The sequence below is a fragment of the Bombina bombina genome, chromosome 9, assembly GCF_027579735.1.
Source record: "Bombina bombina isolate aBomBom1 chromosome 9, aBomBom1.pri, whole genome shotgun sequence".
NCBI lineage: Eukaryota > Metazoa > Chordata > Amphibia > Anura > Bombinatoridae > Bombina > Bombina bombina.
The window spans coordinates 275,642,429-275,662,327 of record NC_069507.1 but is presented as its reverse complement, the minus strand read 5'-3'; the positions used below and the strand labels follow the sequence as shown (position 1 = coordinate 275,662,327).

The 19,899-nt window shown below is 41.8% G+C and overlaps 1 protein-coding gene across 1 annotated transcript; it reads right to left on the bottom strand.

Moving 5' to 3' along the window:
• Positions 1-16,322: 16,322 nt before the first annotated feature.
• Positions 16,323-17,333, bottom strand: LOC128639710 (epidermal differentiation-specific protein-like). The gene has a single exon (XM_053691826.1). The coding sequence runs from the start codon at positions 17,331-17,333 to the stop codon at positions 16,323-16,325; it is 1,011 nt and encodes a 336-aa protein (XP_053547801.1).
• Positions 17,334-19,899: the final 2,566 nt, after the last annotated feature.

Sequence of the window (19,899 nt, the reverse complement as noted above, 5' to 3'; positions counted from 1 at the left end):
TGAAGAAGCAAGCTTTGATCGGGCGGTTAAAATAAGACTGGCACATTATTGCCCCAACCCATCTGCCGAAATTATCGACCGGGTCATAGCAGCTGTGGAGGCCAACCTACTTCGCCAAAGCGGCGCTGCAGCAGCCCAAGTCACAGCAACCCCAGTGGAAAAGAGAAAAGTGCATTTTGCAGCTTTTAAAAACTTCCTGGAAACAGAAGGAGAGATTGATGGGTACCTTGCGGATTTTGAGAGGCAATGAGCACTACACCAGGTACCCGCAGAGGACTGGGTCACGATATTATCCGGAAAATTATCCGGCCGGGCCAGTGAGGCTTTTCGGGCCGTTCCAGATGAGGAAGTCGGGGATTATAATACTGTAAAAGAGGCTATGCTCTCCAGGTATGCGGTTACACCGGAGGCATACAGGAGGCGTTTCAGAGACACTGTTAAATTAGCTGGTGATTCCTACATTAAGTGGGCATATAAGGTGCACCGCACAGCATCTTACTGGATGGCGGGGTGCCAAGCCGTATCTGGGGAAGAGGTGCTGCAGCTATTCCTGTTGGAACATTGCTTTGACAAGTTATCAGCAGGAGTTAGAGAGTGGGTTCGGGACCGTAAACCCTCCACCCTGCATGAAGCGGCTCGCTTGGCAGATGAGTATACGGATGCCCGCAAACTGGACACTGCTACCACTAAGCCCCCTGCTAGAGTGGAGTACAGACCCCCAGTCACCCCAGCAGCCGCCAGTTACTAACCCCCGGCGCACCGCTATACCACACGGCCTCCGGCCACGAACTACCCTCAGAGAGCCCGGTTCAATTCGCGGGGCTACTCACAACCTATTCGGTGCTTTGGATGTAAGCAACTAGGGAACAAAAGAACAGAGTGTCCCCTAAACGCAGCGAACCAAGCACAGTCCTGGAGAAGACCCGCCGGCGGAATCCCACGTAACCCTCAGCCTGCGGCCCACTACGTAGGGGAGCAAGAATGCTGGGGCATCCTACATGAAGCAAACGCCGTACAAGCTGCCCACCGGAATAACCGGCAACTGGTTAAAGTGAATGGGAAGGAGGTCAGTGGTCTACGGGATACTGGTGCTACCATGACCTTGCTTCAAAAGAACTTGGTGTCTGAGAAACAGCACACTGGAGACGCTGTAGCTGTGAGGGTAGCGGGGGGGGGGGCGCTGTGTTCTGCCTACCTGTTGCCCAGGTACATTTGGATTGGGGAGTGGGCGCTAGACCTGTGAATGTGGGGGTCATGAAGGACTTACCTGCTGATGTTCTCCTTGGAAATAACTTGGCCCCCCTTGTTTCTGCCTACGCTCCCATGGGTCCCACCAATGTTAACCCTGTGACTACCCGTGCCCAGATCTGTGCCGCAGAGACTGACCCACCTGCTGCTGAGCCCCAGGATGCTGAGCTCTGTAAATCTCTATCCGCTATTAATACGTGGAAGTCCCGTTACAATGCGCTGATGAAGGAGAAGAGTCAAGTAGAGGATGAAATGGTCACGTTAAATAATCACGTAACAGTGCTAGCGGGAGAGAAGAGGAGCGCAGAGGAAAAAGCGAGTTTAGAACGGGAATCTCTGCTAGACAAGCTGCACCGACAGACCGCAGAAAACACCAGCTTCAGAGTGGAACATGAAACATTAAAGACAAACTTAGCGACACTGGAGGAGAAGCTGACGCTGGCTCATAGTGAGGTGCAGCAGCTCAAGGGCAACCTACGTCAGCATGAAGGGCTTGTGGATACCTATAAAGAGCAGGTACAAAAAACTCCTAAAGAAGCTGATGAGATTTTGAAGGACTGTTTAGCCCTAGTCTGGGCACTGAAGAAGTTGAACCCTTATTTATACGGACAGGGATTCTCTCTCATAACGGGAATACAGATGGATTGTCCCGGCAAACTGACATGCCTACCACCTCCTAGTCCAGTCATCCCCAGGTTGACCCGCCAAAGGGTCAAGCCGGGTCTGCCGGAGTGTTCCACTAGGAGGGAGCAATGTGACAGACCCTTCTGTCAGTACTGAAAGAGTTAACTTTGTTCAGCTTTAAGAAGCTATTTTCTAAAGACAAGGTTGCTAGCCTCAGCTATTGTGTACTGTAATTAAGTTTAGTGATAAACATTCACATTGTTTAGTCACATCCAGAGAGCAGATGCCCAAGTGATAAAAGGGGCTCAATTGTGTCTTGTGTTTAACTTGCTTATCTGCTTAAGTAATGTAATTCTATTGTGGCATGTCAAAGGGCATTTTCCCTCTATCTAATGTACAATATTCTTTCAACCCCCCATCTGGGGTCAGACCTGCATAAATACTGGGCATATAGCCTTCAATAAAGTGCATTCTGTTTTTACCTTCAATGTGGAGCCTGGTCTCATGTTTGAGGGGGGGAATTAGCTGGGTTGTGAGTTGCTGATCCCATATTCAGGACATCTTTCATCTGGTATTAACCCTTGGTATCCGGGTTATACCGTAACAACAGTATAACATGGAAAACAGATAAAATTATGTAAAACAAAATAAACTCTCAAAATTGGAATCAGGTGTAACATTTTGCATCACTAATAGTTAGGTCCCAGTGGAAGGGGGGGCAGCGTCTCTCCTAACAGCTGGAAAGCTGAAAGTCTGAGGGAGTGGGCGCCAAGCGGGAGCTGTGGCGTTGAGTTTATCAGGTTTTTCCATGGCAGATGTAGTTTGATTGGTGAGGTGTAGTTCTGGGGTTGAGATGGCGTAAGAGGAATCTTCGTATTGAAAGAAAAGCTTAACTGGAAATCCCATCTGTATTTAATGTTATTGTTGCGGAGGCATTGGGTGACTTGTTGAAACAGTCGTCTTCTGAATAAGGTGTGAGAAGATAAGTCTGGGAATATCTGTACATCTTGGAAAGGATCTTTCAAGTTCTTGTTCTGGAATGATGCTCTGAGTATTCTCTCTTTAAATGTATAATAATGTAATCGAACAATAATGTCCCTTGACGAGCCTGAGGGGGAATTTCTTGGTCTGAGAGCTTGATGAGCTCTGTCAATAAGGTTTTCCTGAAGTTGTGTAGGACCCAAAAGTTCTGTAAATAGAGACTGGAGATGTTCAGGGAGGTCAGCAGCGCTGATCTCTTCTGGGATGCCTCTTATTCTGATATTGTTACGGCGTGACCTGTCTTCCTGGTCCACTATCTTGGACTCAAGATCTGTGATCATCTCAGCAAGAGATTGGGTGTAAGCAAGAAGGTTGGAGTGATCTAAGTTTAGGTCCTCTTGTTTCTTTTCCAGTGTTTCTGTTCTCTCACCAAGGGAGGAGATGTCTCTCTTAAGTTCAGAGACTGATATCTTGATCTCTTGTTTTAGAGAAGAATAATGGTAGTCCATCTTGTTCGATAACTCTTTAATGGATTCCAAAATGGATGAGGAGGTGTGAGTAGGTCTCTCATTAGAATGAGTTAGGGCCCTAGATGGGTCTTTAGAGGATAGAATTGAGTCCCTTGAATCGTCGTCCGACATATTTTCTTCGTATGTGTTTTTATTGGAGAAATGATCTGAAAGAGTCCGTTTTGGGAGGCCACTATGTTTTTGCTTTTTCCTTTGTGAATATGCCATACTTTATGTGGCAAACAATAGTCGTCAGCACTCACTCTCTGGACCTAAGTGGGCGAGGCTCTAAGTTAGGGTAAAGAGCGGTAGACTCAAATCCAGCACCCCTGTGCAAGGGGTATCTAGCCTTGCATGATGACGCGGGAGAAAAGATTGGAATCAAGGGATTCTCCTGGAGGTTTCTCTGTGTCTCTTCTTATCCTCCTCTCCCCTTCCCCCCCTCTCTTTCACTTTTCTCCTCCTTCCTTGTTGAAAAACTTATAGGCTGGTATCTGACTGTCTCTCTCCTGGGGAAGTGGCTCTCTGCCGAGCGAGTAAGGGAGGAGTGTAGGATATGACCCGTAGGCAATGAGGGCTGATGGGAAAGGGAGGAGAGAGAACAGGTAGCAGCTGTATATGGGAGCCTTAAGTCAGTAAGGAGAAGAATGTAGTTAGGTTATATTTGAACTCTTGTCCTCAGTTGTTGCAGAACAGGGTATTAAGTTATATCAGTATGTGGAGTTGCTACATAGGGTGATCACTTCAGCAAAGGATGCAGCATATAGATAGCAAAGTAATCTCTGAAAAGTCTGTTGGGGATCAGGGCCTCAGAGATTGCATACATTCCTGTATAGCAGTGTAAAAGTCAGTATAGTAGGAAGCTACAATTCAGGTTGTGTAGGTCCCTAATTCACTTTATATATCCTAACGTCTACACAGGGAGGCCAATGGGGGAGAGTGAAAATGAAATGAGCAGGCCTCAATTTCCTCTATGGATCCACAATATATACACACCCACTGGAGCTGGTGAAGGGATGTTAGGAAAAAGTCACCTCAAACCCAGCAGTATTTACCGCAATTGAAATGTATTAGAGAGGCTGATTTAAGACCTACTGACCCATGTTCAGCCCTGCACGGCAACTAAGCAATATATGCAATAGGCCTTACCTCCTTTGGTAGTTCCGGCTCAGCTTCTTAGTTGTTCTGTGGCTTGTAGGGTAACTGAATCCGGCAGAAGGTTAGGAGGTAGCTGCAGGGTCCCAGTCTAGGCTCTTTGTTATACGGGTGAGACCGAAGGGAGAAAGACAGGGTTCCGCGTGATCTTTTATTTTCGGTTCCTGCTATGAACACAGCGCACCGTCACATGCGCTCTGATGCTGAACTGTCAGCAGTATTTTGTGATACGCAGTGTCTCACCGCTCCCCACACCAAGTGAAGGGTGTTTAGCTTATGGGAGGTTGTGTACGGGAGACACTGGAGGCAGGCAACAGACCGGAGAGGTAGGAGATGTAGTTTAGCTTGTTTGCTAAATGGCTGCCGTGGGGTCTTGGTGAGAGGTCCGGAAGTGTAATACTCTCGCAACACGAGGCAGTGGCAGTCAGGGAGAATGAGCCTTTTAGTTGTTGTTTGGCCGATTCGACCACTTTCCACTTCTGAAATATGAATTGGGGGTGTTCTCTTGTACAATAGGGATCTCCAAAGAAATAAATAAAGATAAAAAGTTAAGAAAAACAGGTTAATTTAGCACTTGGTCTGCAGAGCTCCTAAGTAGTGTGACCACCTTGTAGCGTGGCAAGCTCCGCCCCCTTCTGGCCCAATTTTAACCGAGATGTGCGGGTATATTGTAGTATTTGTGACACCTGTCAACGGGTAGGTAAGCGGGGGGATCACCCAAAAGCTAGGCTTATGTCTATGCCTATCATTGGGGAACCCTTTTCTCGCATAGCCGTTGACATTGTGGGTCCACTGGCCAGAGCTAGTCCATCAGGTAAGAAGTATATTCTCACCATGGTGGACTATGCCACTCGTTACCCAGAGGCAGTAGCACTGTCTAATATAGAGGCAGAGACAGTAGCTGATGCCCTGGTTAAGGTTTTTACTAGGGTCGGGTTCCCTAAGGAGATTCTCTCTGATCAGGGGACCCAGTTCACCGCTGTGCTCACCCAGCAGCTGTGGAAGGTGTGCGGCATTAAACCGTTGCTCAGTTCGCCTTATCACCCACAGACTAACGGCCTCTGCGAGCACTTTAATGGCACCCTCAAGCAGATGCTGAGGACCTTTACTGATGCTTGCAGAGACTGGGAGCGATTCCTGCCTCATCTGTTATTTGCGTACAGAGAGGTGCCCCAGGAATCTACTGGGTTCTCTCCCTTTGAGTTACTCTATGGGAGAAGGGTCCGTGGTAGACATGTGCGATTCGGATCGGATCGATTCGGAAATTCAGCAAATTCGGAGATTCGGATTGATTCGAATTTCCGAATTAAATTACTGCAGAATTTACCGAATAAATCCGAATTAGTTCGGATTTATTCGGTAAATTCGGATGGCCATGGATGACACTAGTATTGTACAGTATATTAGGTTATATCACTCTGCTATGGGTTACACCTAATATACAGTACATAATACTAGTCTAATACACAGCATATCCCACCTAACACATACCGAAATTCCGAATTTCCGAACCGAACAGAACCGAATCGAATCGTATCCAGCCGAATTTTTTCGAATCCGAATGAATCCGAAACAAATCCAAAGTGAATTAATTCAAATTTTTCCGAATTCGAATTGATCCGAAACTAAATTAAAAAAAATCTGAATCGATCCGAACCGAACCAAAACAAATTTTTCAATCATGCACATATCTAGTCCGTGGACCCCTGGATCTCATTAGAGGACACTGGGAGGGAGAGACAGAGCAGGAGGGGACCACCATAGTGCCATATGTCCTGGAACTCCGGGACCACCTGGAGAAACTATCCCTGATGGTAAGGGAGAATCTTCAGGCGGCCCAGGGGAGACAGAAGAGGTGGTACGATCGGGGTGCCCGGCAACGGGTCTTCCAGATTGGACAGAAAGTTTTGGTGCTCAAGCCTGTGAGGACAAACAAGATGCAAGCATCTTGGCAGGGCCCGTATAAGGTGGTAGCTCAGGTGTGTGATACTACCTATATTATATCCAGCTGTGCAGATGAAAGGATCCAGCGATCCTTTCATGTGAATATGCTGAAGGAGTATCAGGAGAGGCCAGAGGATGTCACTGCAGTATGTGCCCCGGATGCAGACGACCCAGAGAATTTACCCCTGCCCGACTTACTAGAGAAGAACCCCCAGACTGACCTCACTAGTCTTGTGCAGCTAGGGGACTGGTTGAGCCCTACAGAAAAGGTACAGGCAAGACAGCTTCTGTGGGAGAAGCAGGCGACGTTCTCCCAAGAGCCCGGACACACTACCCTAGCTGTACATAAGATAGAGACCCCTGGACAGAATCCCCTGCGACAGCCCCCCTACCGCATCCCTGAAGCAGTCTGAGAAGGAATGCGGAAGGAGATACAGGAGATGGCTCGGCTAGGAGTCATCGAAAACTCTGATAGCCCTTGGGTTTCACCTGTAGTCCTGGTACCTAAGAGAGATGGGACCACCCGGTTCTGTGTGGACTACAGGTGGCTCAACGAAAGGACCACCACTGACACCTACCCGATCCCCCGGGTAGACAAATTACTAGACCGTATTGCTAGGGGATGCTATCTGATCACCATAGACCTGTGTAAGGGCTATTGGTAGATTCCCCTGGCCGAGGATGCTATCCCCAAGTCGGCATTTGTCACCCCATTTGGCCTGTACCAGTTTAAGGTCATGCCCTTTGGGATGAAGAATGCTCCGGCTACCTTCATCATATGGTGGATAGACTCCTCAATGGCTTCCAGGAATTCACTTGTGCCTACCTGGACGACATTGCGGTCTACAGTGAGTCCTGGGTGGAACACCTAATCCATGTAGGGGTGGTTCTGGACAAGATTCAGGCTGCTGGCCTGACCTTGAAACTAGACAAGTGCCATCTAGGTATGGCTGAAGTACAGTACTTGGGTCACCGAGTGGGGTGTGGGAGCCAGACACCGGAGCCAGCCAAGTTAGAGGCTGTGGCTAATTGGCCCACACCTATCACTAAGACCCAAGTGCTAGCCTTCCTGGGGACAGCCGGTTATTACCGACGTTTTGTCCCAGACTACAGTATTATCGCCAAGCCCCTGACTGACCTGACTAAAAAGAACCTTCCTAAACAGGTCCTGTGGTCTCCAGCTTGTGAAGCCGCGTTTCAGGCACTGAAGCAGGCTCTTGTGAATGCCCCTGTCTTGGCTGCCCCAGTCCCTAACAAACGTTTTCTCATTCATACAGATGCTTCCATGTATGGACTGGGGGCTGTGCTGAGCCAAGTCGGGGAGGATGGAGGAGAGCACCCTGTCGCATACTTAAGCAGAAAGTTGTTACCTCGAGAAGTAAGTTATGCGGCAGTAGAGAAGGAATGCTTAGCCCTGGTCTGGGCACTGAAGAAGTTGAACCCTTATTTATACGGACAGGAATTCTCTCTCATAACGGACCACAATCCCTTAGTCTGGCTTAACCGGGTCTCAGGAGACAATGGTAGATTGCTGCGGTGGAGTTTAGCCCTCAACCCTATAACTTCACCATCAGCTATTGGCCCGGTAAGCAGAACGGGAATGAAGATGGATTGTCCCGGCAAACTGACATTCCTACCACCTCCTAGTCCGGTCATCCCCAAGTTGACCCGCCAAAGGGTCAAGCCGGGTCTGCCGGAGTGTCCCACCAGGAGGGAGCCATGTGACAGACCCCTCTGTCAACCTCCCTACGGATTATGGATTCGGGCAATATGTTAAGTCACCCTGTGCCCATTATAGATACAGGGTGCGAATCCAACAGTACTGGAGGGGTTAACTCGCCTCTTGTTCAGTTTTGAGTAACTGTATTGTCTGAGACAGAGACAGGTTTCCTGGCATCAGCTATTGTTCACTGTAATTAGGTCTAGGTGATAAGCGTTCACCTTGTCTAATCACCTCCAGACTGCTAGGTGCCAAGAAGGAATCCATTGTTTTCTTGTGTTTGATTGTTTATTTGGTTAAGTAATGTAATTCTATTGTATCCTGTAAAAGGGCGTCTTTCCTCTATCTAATGTGCTATACTCTTCCAATCCCCCATCTGGTCTCCTAGAGGAGTGTCAACCAGGTGGGAGACCTGCATAAATACTGGGCATATAGCCCTCAATAAAGTAGATTCTGTTTTACCCTCAAGACGGAGATTGGTCTCGTGTTTGGGGGGAATTAACTGGGTTTGTGTGTTGCTACCTACTCTTCCTTAGTTAAACTGGTATGGGAACTGGTTTATTTACGGTATAACCTTTGCTCTGAGAATGATCTAACGCTGTGATCCGATAGTTATCACTTATCCTCTATATGTACTCAATTTATTAGTTCCCCAATCTTCCAAAATATAGTTTCCAAACCCAGCTTCTGCTTAAAAGTTGATTTTACACCATTTTGTTATTGGGTTTCAGATAGTTGTAACATATTTACTTATATAATTTTAATGTTCTTGCATATGTTAATGTGTCTAGATGCTATATGATTTTTCTCTTAATGGGTACAAAAGTGACCCTTTTGTTGTATCCCCAATGTATCCCTTTAGTTTGCAACTCTAGTATAGGTGGTGCAACAGTGGCCACTAAGTTCCATTAGGGTTGTGCCTTAATCTTTAATTGCATTGTATATTTTAGGAGGTTGCTTAATATTTCTTCTAAAAAACTTGAGGTTAGCATCTTGTGGAAAGAATATGTGATACAAGTTTAAATGTCACTTGTTCACTAAATTTATTTAAAATGTTGTTTTATTATGTACATTTAGATATTTGTCCCTGTAATTTTGACCTGTTTGACTCTGTACTGTAACCTCAATAAAAAAAAAATCCAGTGCCTATTAATCATTTCTTTGGGTTCCTTGTTTTGTGTACTATGTCAGAATATTAAAGGAAATTAAGGCCTAGATTTAGAGTTGGGCGGTAGCCGTCAAAACCAGCGTTAGAGGCTCCTAACGCTGGTTTTGGGCTACCGCCGGTATTTAGAGTCAGTCATTAAAGGGTCTAACGCTCACTTTCCAGCCGCAACTTTTCCATACCGCAGATCCCCTTACGTCATTTGCGTATCCTATCTTTTCAATGGGATCTTTCTAACGCCGGTATTTAGAGTCGTGGCTGAAGTGAGCGTTAGAAATCTAACGACAAAACTCCAGCCGCAGAAAAAGTCAGTAGTTAAGAGCTTTCTGGGCTAACGCCGGTTTATAAAGCTCTTAACTACTGTGCTCTAAAGTACACTAACACCCATAAACTACCTATGTACCCCTAAACCGAGGTCCCCCCACATCGCCGCCACTCGATTAAATTTTTTTAACCCCTAATCTGCCGACCGCCACCTACGTTATACTTATGTACCCCTAATCTGCTGCCCCTAACACCGCCGACCCCTATATTATATTTATTAACCCCTAATCTGCCCCCCTCAACGTCGCCTCCACCTGCCTACACTTATTAACCCCTAATCTGCCGAGCGGACCGCACCGCTACTATAATAAAGTTATTAACCCCTAATCTGCCTCACTCCCGCCTCAAAAACCCTATAATAAATAGTATTAACCCCTAATCTGCCCTCCCTAACATCGCCGACACCTAACTTCAATTATTAACCCCTAATCTGCCGACCGAATCTCGCCGCTACTGTAATAAATGGATTAACCCCTAAAGCTAAGTCTAACCCTAACACTAACACCCCCCTAAGTTAAATATAATTTAAATCTAACTAAATAAATTAACTCTTAGTTAATTTATTTCGTTAGATAAAAATTATATTTAATTTAGGGGGGTGTTAGGGTTAGGGTTAGAATTAGCTTTAGGGGTTAATACATTTATTAGAATAGCGGTGAGCTCCAGTCGGCAGATTAGGGGTTAATGTTTGAAGTTAGGTGTCGGCGATGTTAGGGAGGGCAGATTAGGGGTTAATACTATTTATTATAGGGTTATTGAGGCGGGAGTGAGGCGGATTAGGGGTTAATAACTTTATTATAATAGCGGCGCGGTCCGGTCGGCAGATTAGGGGTTAATAAGTGTAGGCAGGTGGAGGCGACGTTGTGGGGGGCAGATTAGGGGTTAATTAATATAATATAGGGGTCGGCGGTGTTAGGGGCAGCAGATTAGGGGTACATAGGGATAATGTAAGTAGCGGCGGTTTACGGAGCGGCAGATTAGGGGTTAAAAAAAATATGCAGGTGTCAGCGATAGCGGGGGCGGCAGATTAGAGGTTAATAAGTGTAAGGTTAGGGGTGTGTAGACTCGGGGTACATGTTAGGGTGTTAGGTGCAGACGTAGGAAGTGTTTCCCCATAGAAAACAATGGGGCTGCGTTAGGAGCTGAACGCGGCTTTTTTGCAGGGTTAGGTTTTTTTTCAGCTCAAACAGCCCCATTGTTTTCTATGGGGGAATCGTGCACGAGCACGTTTTTGAAGCTGGCCGCGTCCGTAAGCACCGCTGGTATCGAGAGTTGCAGTGGCGTTAAATTATGCTCTACGCTCCCTTTTTGGAGCCTAACGCACTGAAAACCCAGCCATTCTGTGAACTCTAAATACCAGCGGTATTTAAAAGGTGCGGCCAGAAAAAAGCACGCGTAGCTAACGCACCCCTTTGGCCGCAAAACTCTAAATCTAGGCGATAGTATCATTATTATCAGATAGCTTTTCTTTGTATTTATGAAGATTTTTCCTTTCTAAATAATAAAGCTCTTTAATTACTGAATTTAAATTTTCCTCATCATAGTTTTTGTGATTTTTTTTTTTTTAGGATTTGTGTTTGCTCCATAAATTCATTTGTCTCTTTACAATTCCTCTAAATACGTAGGAATTGTCCTTTTGGTATATTTTTCAACCAATGTGTCTGATGGCAACGCGACATATCTAAATATTTACATTAATTTCTTTGAAAAAAACACACACACACATAGATGCACATACACACACACATACACATATGTACATACACACTCATGCACACACATACACACACACATATGTACATACACACTAATGCACACACAGATACAGACACACACATGCATAGATACATACACATATGTACATACACACTCATGCACACACACACATGCATAGATGCATACACATATGTACATACACACTCATGCACACACACACACAAACATATGCACATACACACTAATGCACACACCTATACACACACAAATGCATAGATGCGTACACATATGTACATACACATTCATGCACACACACACATAAACATATGTACATACACACTCATGCACACACACACATGCATAAATGCATGCACATATGTACATACACACTCATGCACACACACACAAACATATGTACATACACACTCATGCACACACCGATACACACACATTCATAGATGCATACACATTCATGCACACACACACATAAACATATGTACATACACACTCATGCACACACATACACACAAACATATGTATATACACACTCATGCACACACATACACACAAACATATGTACATACACACTAATGCACACACAGATACACACACACACATGCATAGATACATACACATATGTACATACACACTCATGCACACACACACACATGCATAAATGCATACACATGTACATACACACTCATGCACACACACACACACAAACATATGTACATACACACTCATGCACACACCGATACACACACATGCATAGATGCATACACTTATGTACATACACATTCATGCACACACACACAAACATATGTACATACACACTAATACACACACAGATACACACACACATGCATAGATGCATACACATATGTACATACACACTCATGCACACACAAACATATGTACATACACACTAATGCACACACAGATACACACACATGCATAGATACATACACATATGTACATACACATTCATGCACACAAACACACAAACATATGTACATACACACTAATGCACACACAGATACACACACATGCATGGATACATACACATATGTACATACACACTCATGCACACACACACATGCATAGATGCATACACATATGTACATACACACTCATGCACACACACACACAAACATATGTACATACACACTAATGCACACACAGATACACATGCACACATGCATACACATATGTACATACACACTAATGCACACACCGATACACACACACATGCATAGATGCGTACACATATTTACATACACATTCATGCACACACACACATAAACATATGTACATACACACTCATGCACACACATACACACAAACATATGTACATACACACTAATGCACACACAGATACACACACACATGCATAGATACATATACATATGTACATACACACTCATGCGCACACACATGCATAAATGCATACACATATGTACATACACACTCATGCACACACAAACATATGTACATACACACTAATGCACACACAAACATATGTACATACACACTAATGCACACACAGATACACACACACATGCATAGATACATATACATATGTACATACACACTCATGCACACACACATGCATGAATGCATACACATATGTACATACACACTCATGCACACACAAACATATGTACATACACACTAATGCACACACAAACATATGTACATACACACTAATGCACACACAGATACACACACACATGCATAGATACATATACATATGTACATACACACTCATGCACACACACATGCATAAATGCATACACATATGTACATACACACTCATGCACACACAAACATATGTACATACACACTAATGCACACACAAACATATGTACATACACACTAATGCACACACCGATACACACATGCATAGATGCATACACATATGTACATACACACTAATGCACACACCGATACACACATGCATAGATGCATACACATATGTACATACACATTCATGCACACACACACAAACATATGTACATACACACTCATGCACACACAGATACACACACACATGCATAGATGCATACACATATGTACATACACACTCATGCACACACACACACAAACATATGTACATACACACTAATGCACACACAGATACACACACATGCATAGATGCATACTCATATGTACATACACATTCATGCACACACAGATACACACACACACACACACACACATACATAGATACATACACATATGTACATACACATTCATACACACACACACATAAACATATGTACATACACACTAATGCACACACAGATACACACGCATACATGCATACACATATGTACATACACATTCATGCACACACACACACATAAACATATGTACATACACACTAATGCACACACAGATACACATGCACACATGCATACACATATGTACATACACACTCATGCACACACAGATACACACACACACACATGCATACATGCACACACACACACATATATGTACACACACACACACATGCATAGAAGCACACACATACACATGTACATACACACTAATGCACATACAGATACACACACACACACATGCGTACATGCGCGCACACACACACATAAACATATGTACATACACACTAATGCACACACAGATACACACATGCATACATGCGCACACACACACACATAAACATATATACATACACACTAATGCACACACAGATACACACACATGCATACATGCACACACATACACATATGTACATACACACTCATGCGCACACACACACACATAAACATATGTACATACACGCTAACGCACACACGGATACACACACACACATGCATACATGCACACACACACACACACATAAACATATGTACATACACACTAATGCACACACAGATACACACACACATGCATACATGCACACACACACACATAAACATATGTACATACATACTAATGCACACACAGATACACACACACACACACACATAAACATATGTACATACACACTAATGCACACACAGATACACACACACACACATGCATACATGCACACACACACACATAAACATATGTACATACATACTAATGCACACACAGATACACACACACACACACATGCATACATGCACACACACATACACACTCATGCATACACACATACGTGAAATCCTTTAATTGAGAACAAGATTCAGTATCCAGTTTAAATATATATTTTATTTATGTATCTGCTTTTTTGTGATCACATTTTTATCCCATGTAACATATATGATTGTATTAGCATAATCTCAGTATCATAGCCAGGAATAAATAATATTAGCTCGTCACTTGCTGTGTGTAAGGCAAAATGAGTTCTGTATGTAACAGAACGCTAGTTATAGCTTAATCCCATCTGTTTGACCTGTTAAATGCACCACAAGGAGACTATACATATTTGTATAGGTTTATGTACAGATAGAGGGCTATTGGGTATGTTGATGGCATACATCACCGCTTAGGTGAGATGATCTAGAATGATCCTCCTGTGAGATTCCCAGTGAAATTCTTAAAAGGCAGATTTTGCTTTACTTCTCCAAGGGACATTCCTTGCATTTCTGTTTGTGATGGAGAGACAAGCCCAGTGCTGTCATGACATGACAATTCTGCTGCATTTATACTTTGTGTTTTTTTTAATTTTATGTAACTTTACACTTCCGACTAAGTTTTATTACATTTACTCTTTGCGCTTTTTATATATTGTATTTTGGTTTGTATACAGCAGTTTATTTAGGATTTTCCAAATTCTGATTAAGCTTTCACAGTTTCTGTGTAACTTTAACAAACTAGGATCGTACTTTGTATATTTATGTGTATCTTTTACAAATTAAGTTGCTGTTTGTTCTTATTCCATTTAAAATAAAACTGAAAAACGACAGCTTCATTTTCCCAGAGAGCGACATTACTTTCTATGGGCCCACTAAGCAAAGGTTCTTTAGTTTTGAGAGAAATTATAGTGCAGAATTCACAGGGGCTGAACTCACTGAATTCTATAAGAAAAAGGGTGGAGCCTGGAAGTCCCATAGAGATGAGAGATGCCTTCCATTGAAAGTAATGAAGCTCTCTGGGATACAAAATTTCACATGGGAGAGATAAATAAACAGGAGAACCACTGGCACTGATATAACGGCTCAGTTTGCATCAATTACTAATGTCTCTAGTTTAGTATATATTACTTTTCTGTCAGTTAAATAAGTGTGTTGTGGATTTTGAGCAAACATCACCTGCATACAGCTTGCAAAAGATAAATCAGTGAAATCTGCTGGTAAAAACTGCTTATAGCATTTCACAATAATTGTGAGAGCTCCAGACATACCCTGGGAATTCTCCTGTCCCTCCCACTTTCTGAAACTGTCAGTTTTAGTTTACATTGGGGCAAATAGAATGTCCAATGTAAGTTGTAAATGATACAGAGAAATATACAAAGTATGATTGTAATTTGTTAAAGTAACATAGCAACATAATCAGAATTTGTAAATCACTTCTGGATCTAAATCTAAATGTAATAAAATATTAAAGAGTAAGTGCAAAGTTTAAATGTAATAATAATGAAAGGACCCAATCTGAAGTGTAAAGTAATATAAAATACAAAGCACAAAGTGTAAGTGTAATAAAACTCTCATAGCATGCAGGGCTGTATTGCACTGGGCTTGTCTCTCCTTTCAGATACAGAAATGAGAGAGATCTCGCAGTGCTGGAGAGCTCTGTCCTTTTTCTTTTGATTGTTCAGTGAGTTCAGCCCCAGTATGGTATTAACTGATACAAGACTTAAGGTGTTGTAGTGGCAGCTATTTATAATGTGAAGAGTTAGCACAATCTGATGTGGACATGTCTTCTATTGCCAGTAATAAAGATCAGACCACTATCTTCTGTCTCCTGTTGCTTTGGAGTTTTAGGATTAAACAGCCTCATCATTTCGGGAGATGTGCACATCTGTACCATCTCTGCATATAAGCTCAGCATATTCTGTCTTCCTCAACTTGTTTCTTTCTATAATTATTTCTACTGGGACAGAGTAGCTGATGTCCCTTCTCATGACATTGATGGTGACTTTAGTATTTCCTGGAACCGTCACAGGAATTTTCACTTTGTTGGTGACAGTGGTAGACTTGCTCTCAGTTTTTCCTTTCTCTATGGATATGGTTTGGGTCAAAGTGGTACTCAGTTCACCAATCACAGGAACTTTAAAGCTTGTTCCCAACTCAATAGAAGTTTCATTGCTAAATTTCATTTCAACTTCAAGGCTGGAGGTATAGTCCCGCCCTGAACTGTGGCTGAAATCCTGTTCATGCTTAGACTTATTAACAATAATGATCTCATCTAGTTGGCTAACACGGTTACTGAGCTCCTTCTTTCTGTCCCACTGGACATTTGTTGTAAATTTAGGCTTCCCAGGCAATAGAGGATAAACACTTAACGCTGAGTGATTCAAGCCTATTTCAGAGTAACTTAAAACCATATCTCCAACGGATGATACCTTGTATCTGGGGTTATCCTTCACTTCATCGCATATTTTCCAGGCACCACTGAGCACCTGCCAAGAGGAAGCTCCATTTTCTAGTTTACCAAAGTTCAGAATAGCTGCATCCTGCACATCAATGGACTTGCCAGTCAACCCTTCTCCTTCAAAGAGCTTGATAAATGGGGTCCCCAGATTTGAAAGGATGAGATATAAAGACATGATTTTGTTGTCAACATCAATATTACTGTAATTGCCCTCCTCATACACACGGGCTTCACCCCCATAGTTGTCTTGAGTATAAGCGACCCATGGCTGGCCAATCACACGCAGAGAGGAAGCAGCCTTTGAAAAATTTTGACGAGCCAATTTAGTCTGAGACTTGGTGAGTTCTAAGCTTAGACCTCCAAATGAGGGCTCATCATATAAAATAATTTTGTTTTCACTCATTTTATCTGTGGAAAACAACACAAATTATTAATGAGGATTAAGCGCCCATAGGGAGTGTGAAACATGTTAAATCATTTAGCAAACCATCCCTTCATGCACAAAAGATATAATATAAGTTATTTTTACATTCCCAAACCTACAAGACTGAGCTATGTTTTGTATTCTGGCTATTGTAAAGGTAAATACCCCTGACAATCAAACACTCTCTAAACACAAATGGAATACCTTCTAATCAAAGTCATTGTTGATATATACCGTATATACTATAAACAAATGTCCGCTTATAGTGAATACAAATCATAGCATAGTACATCTTGTTTCATTACGTAGAATTTAACTTGTTTGTTTCACGTTACATTCAAATTCAGCTGCTCATTCTTAAAGAGACTGGCATAAAAAATTACTTTCATGATTTTGATAGAGAGTAAAATGTAATAAAAACTTTCCAACTCCTCTTTTACTCTTCCATAACAGCATACTAAGTCTACACATATTACATGTACAGATCTCTTAGTATAGCCTTATGTATGTCCCATCAAGTCTACACATATTACTGGTACTTATTACTTAGTATAGCCTTATGCATGTCCCATCAAGTCTACACATATTACATGTTACTTATTACTTAGTATAGCCTTATGTATGTCCTATGAAGTCTACACATATTACATGTTACTTATTACTTAGTATAGCCTTATGTATGTCCCATCAAGTCTACACATGTCACATGTTACTTATTACTTAGTATAGCCTTATGTATGTCCCATCAGGTCTATACATATTACATGTTACTTATTACTTAGTATAGCCTTATGTATGTCCCATCAAGTCTACACATATTACTGTTACTTATTACTTAGTATAGCCTTATGTATGTCCCATCAAGTCTACACATATTACATGTTACTTATTACTTAGGATAGCCTTATGTATGTCCCATCAAGTCTACACATATTACATGTTACTTATTACTTAGTATAGCCTTATGTATGTCCCATCAAGTCTACACATATTACATGTTACTTATTACTTAGTATAGCCTTATGTATGTCCTATCAAGTCTACACATGTCACATGTTACTTATTACTTAGTATAGCCTTATGTATGTCCCATCAAGTCTACACATGTCACATGTTACTTATTACTTATTATAGCCTTATGTATGTCCCATCAAGTCTACACATATTACATGTTACTTATTACTTAGTATAGCCTTATGCATGTCCCATCAAGTCTACACATATTACATGTTAATTATTACTTAGTATAGCCTTATGTATGTCCCATCAAGTCTACACATATTACATGTTACTTATTACTTAGTATAGCCTTATGTATGTCCCATCAAGTCTATACATATTACATGTTACTTATTACTTAGTATAGCCTTATGTATGTCCCATCAAGTCTACACATATTACATGTTACTTATTACTTAGTATAGTCTTATGTATGTCCCATCAAGTCTACACATATTACTGTTACTTATTACTTAGTATAGCCTTATGTATGTCCCATCAAGTCTACACATATTACATGTTACTTATTACTTAGTATAGCGTTATGTATGTCCCATCATGTCTATACATATTACTGTTACTTATTACTTAGTATAGCCTTATGTATGTCCCATCAAGTCTACACATATTACATGTTACTTATTACTTAGTATAGCCTTATGTATGTCCCATCAAGTCTACACATATTACTGTTACTTATTACTTAGTATAGCCTTATGTATGTCCCATCAAGTCTACACATATTACATGTTACTTATTACTTAGTATAGCCTTATGTATGTCCGATCAAGTCTACACATATTACATGTCACTTATTACTTAGTATAGCCTTATGTATGTCCCATCAAGTCTACACATATTACTGTTACTTATTACTTAGTATAGCCTTATGTATGTCCCATCAAGTCTACACATATTACATGTTACTTATTACTTAGTATAGCGTTATGTATGTCCCATCAAGTCTATACATATTACATGTTACTTATTACTTAGTATAGCCTTATGTATGTCCCATCAAGTCTACACATATTACATGTTACTTATTACTTAGGATAACCTTATGCATGTCCCATCAAGTCTACACATATTACATGTTACTTATTACTTAGTATAGCCTTATGCATGTCCCATCAAGTCTACACATATTACTGTTACTTATTACTTAGTATAGCCTTATGCATGTCCCATCAAGTCTACACATATTACATGTTACTTATTACTTAGTATAGCCTTATGTATGTCCCATTAAGTCTACACATATTACATGTTACTTATTACTTAGTATAGCCTTATGTATGTCCCATCAAGTCTACACATATTACATGTTACTTATTACTTAGTATAGCCTTATGTATGTCCCATCAAGTCTACAAATATTACTGTTACTTATTACTTAGTATAACCTTATGTATGTCCCATCAAGTCTATACATATTACATGTTACTTATTACTTAGTATAGCCTTATGTATGTCCCATCAAGTCTACACATATTACATGTTACTTATTACTTAGGATAGCCTTATGCATGTCCCATCAAGTCTG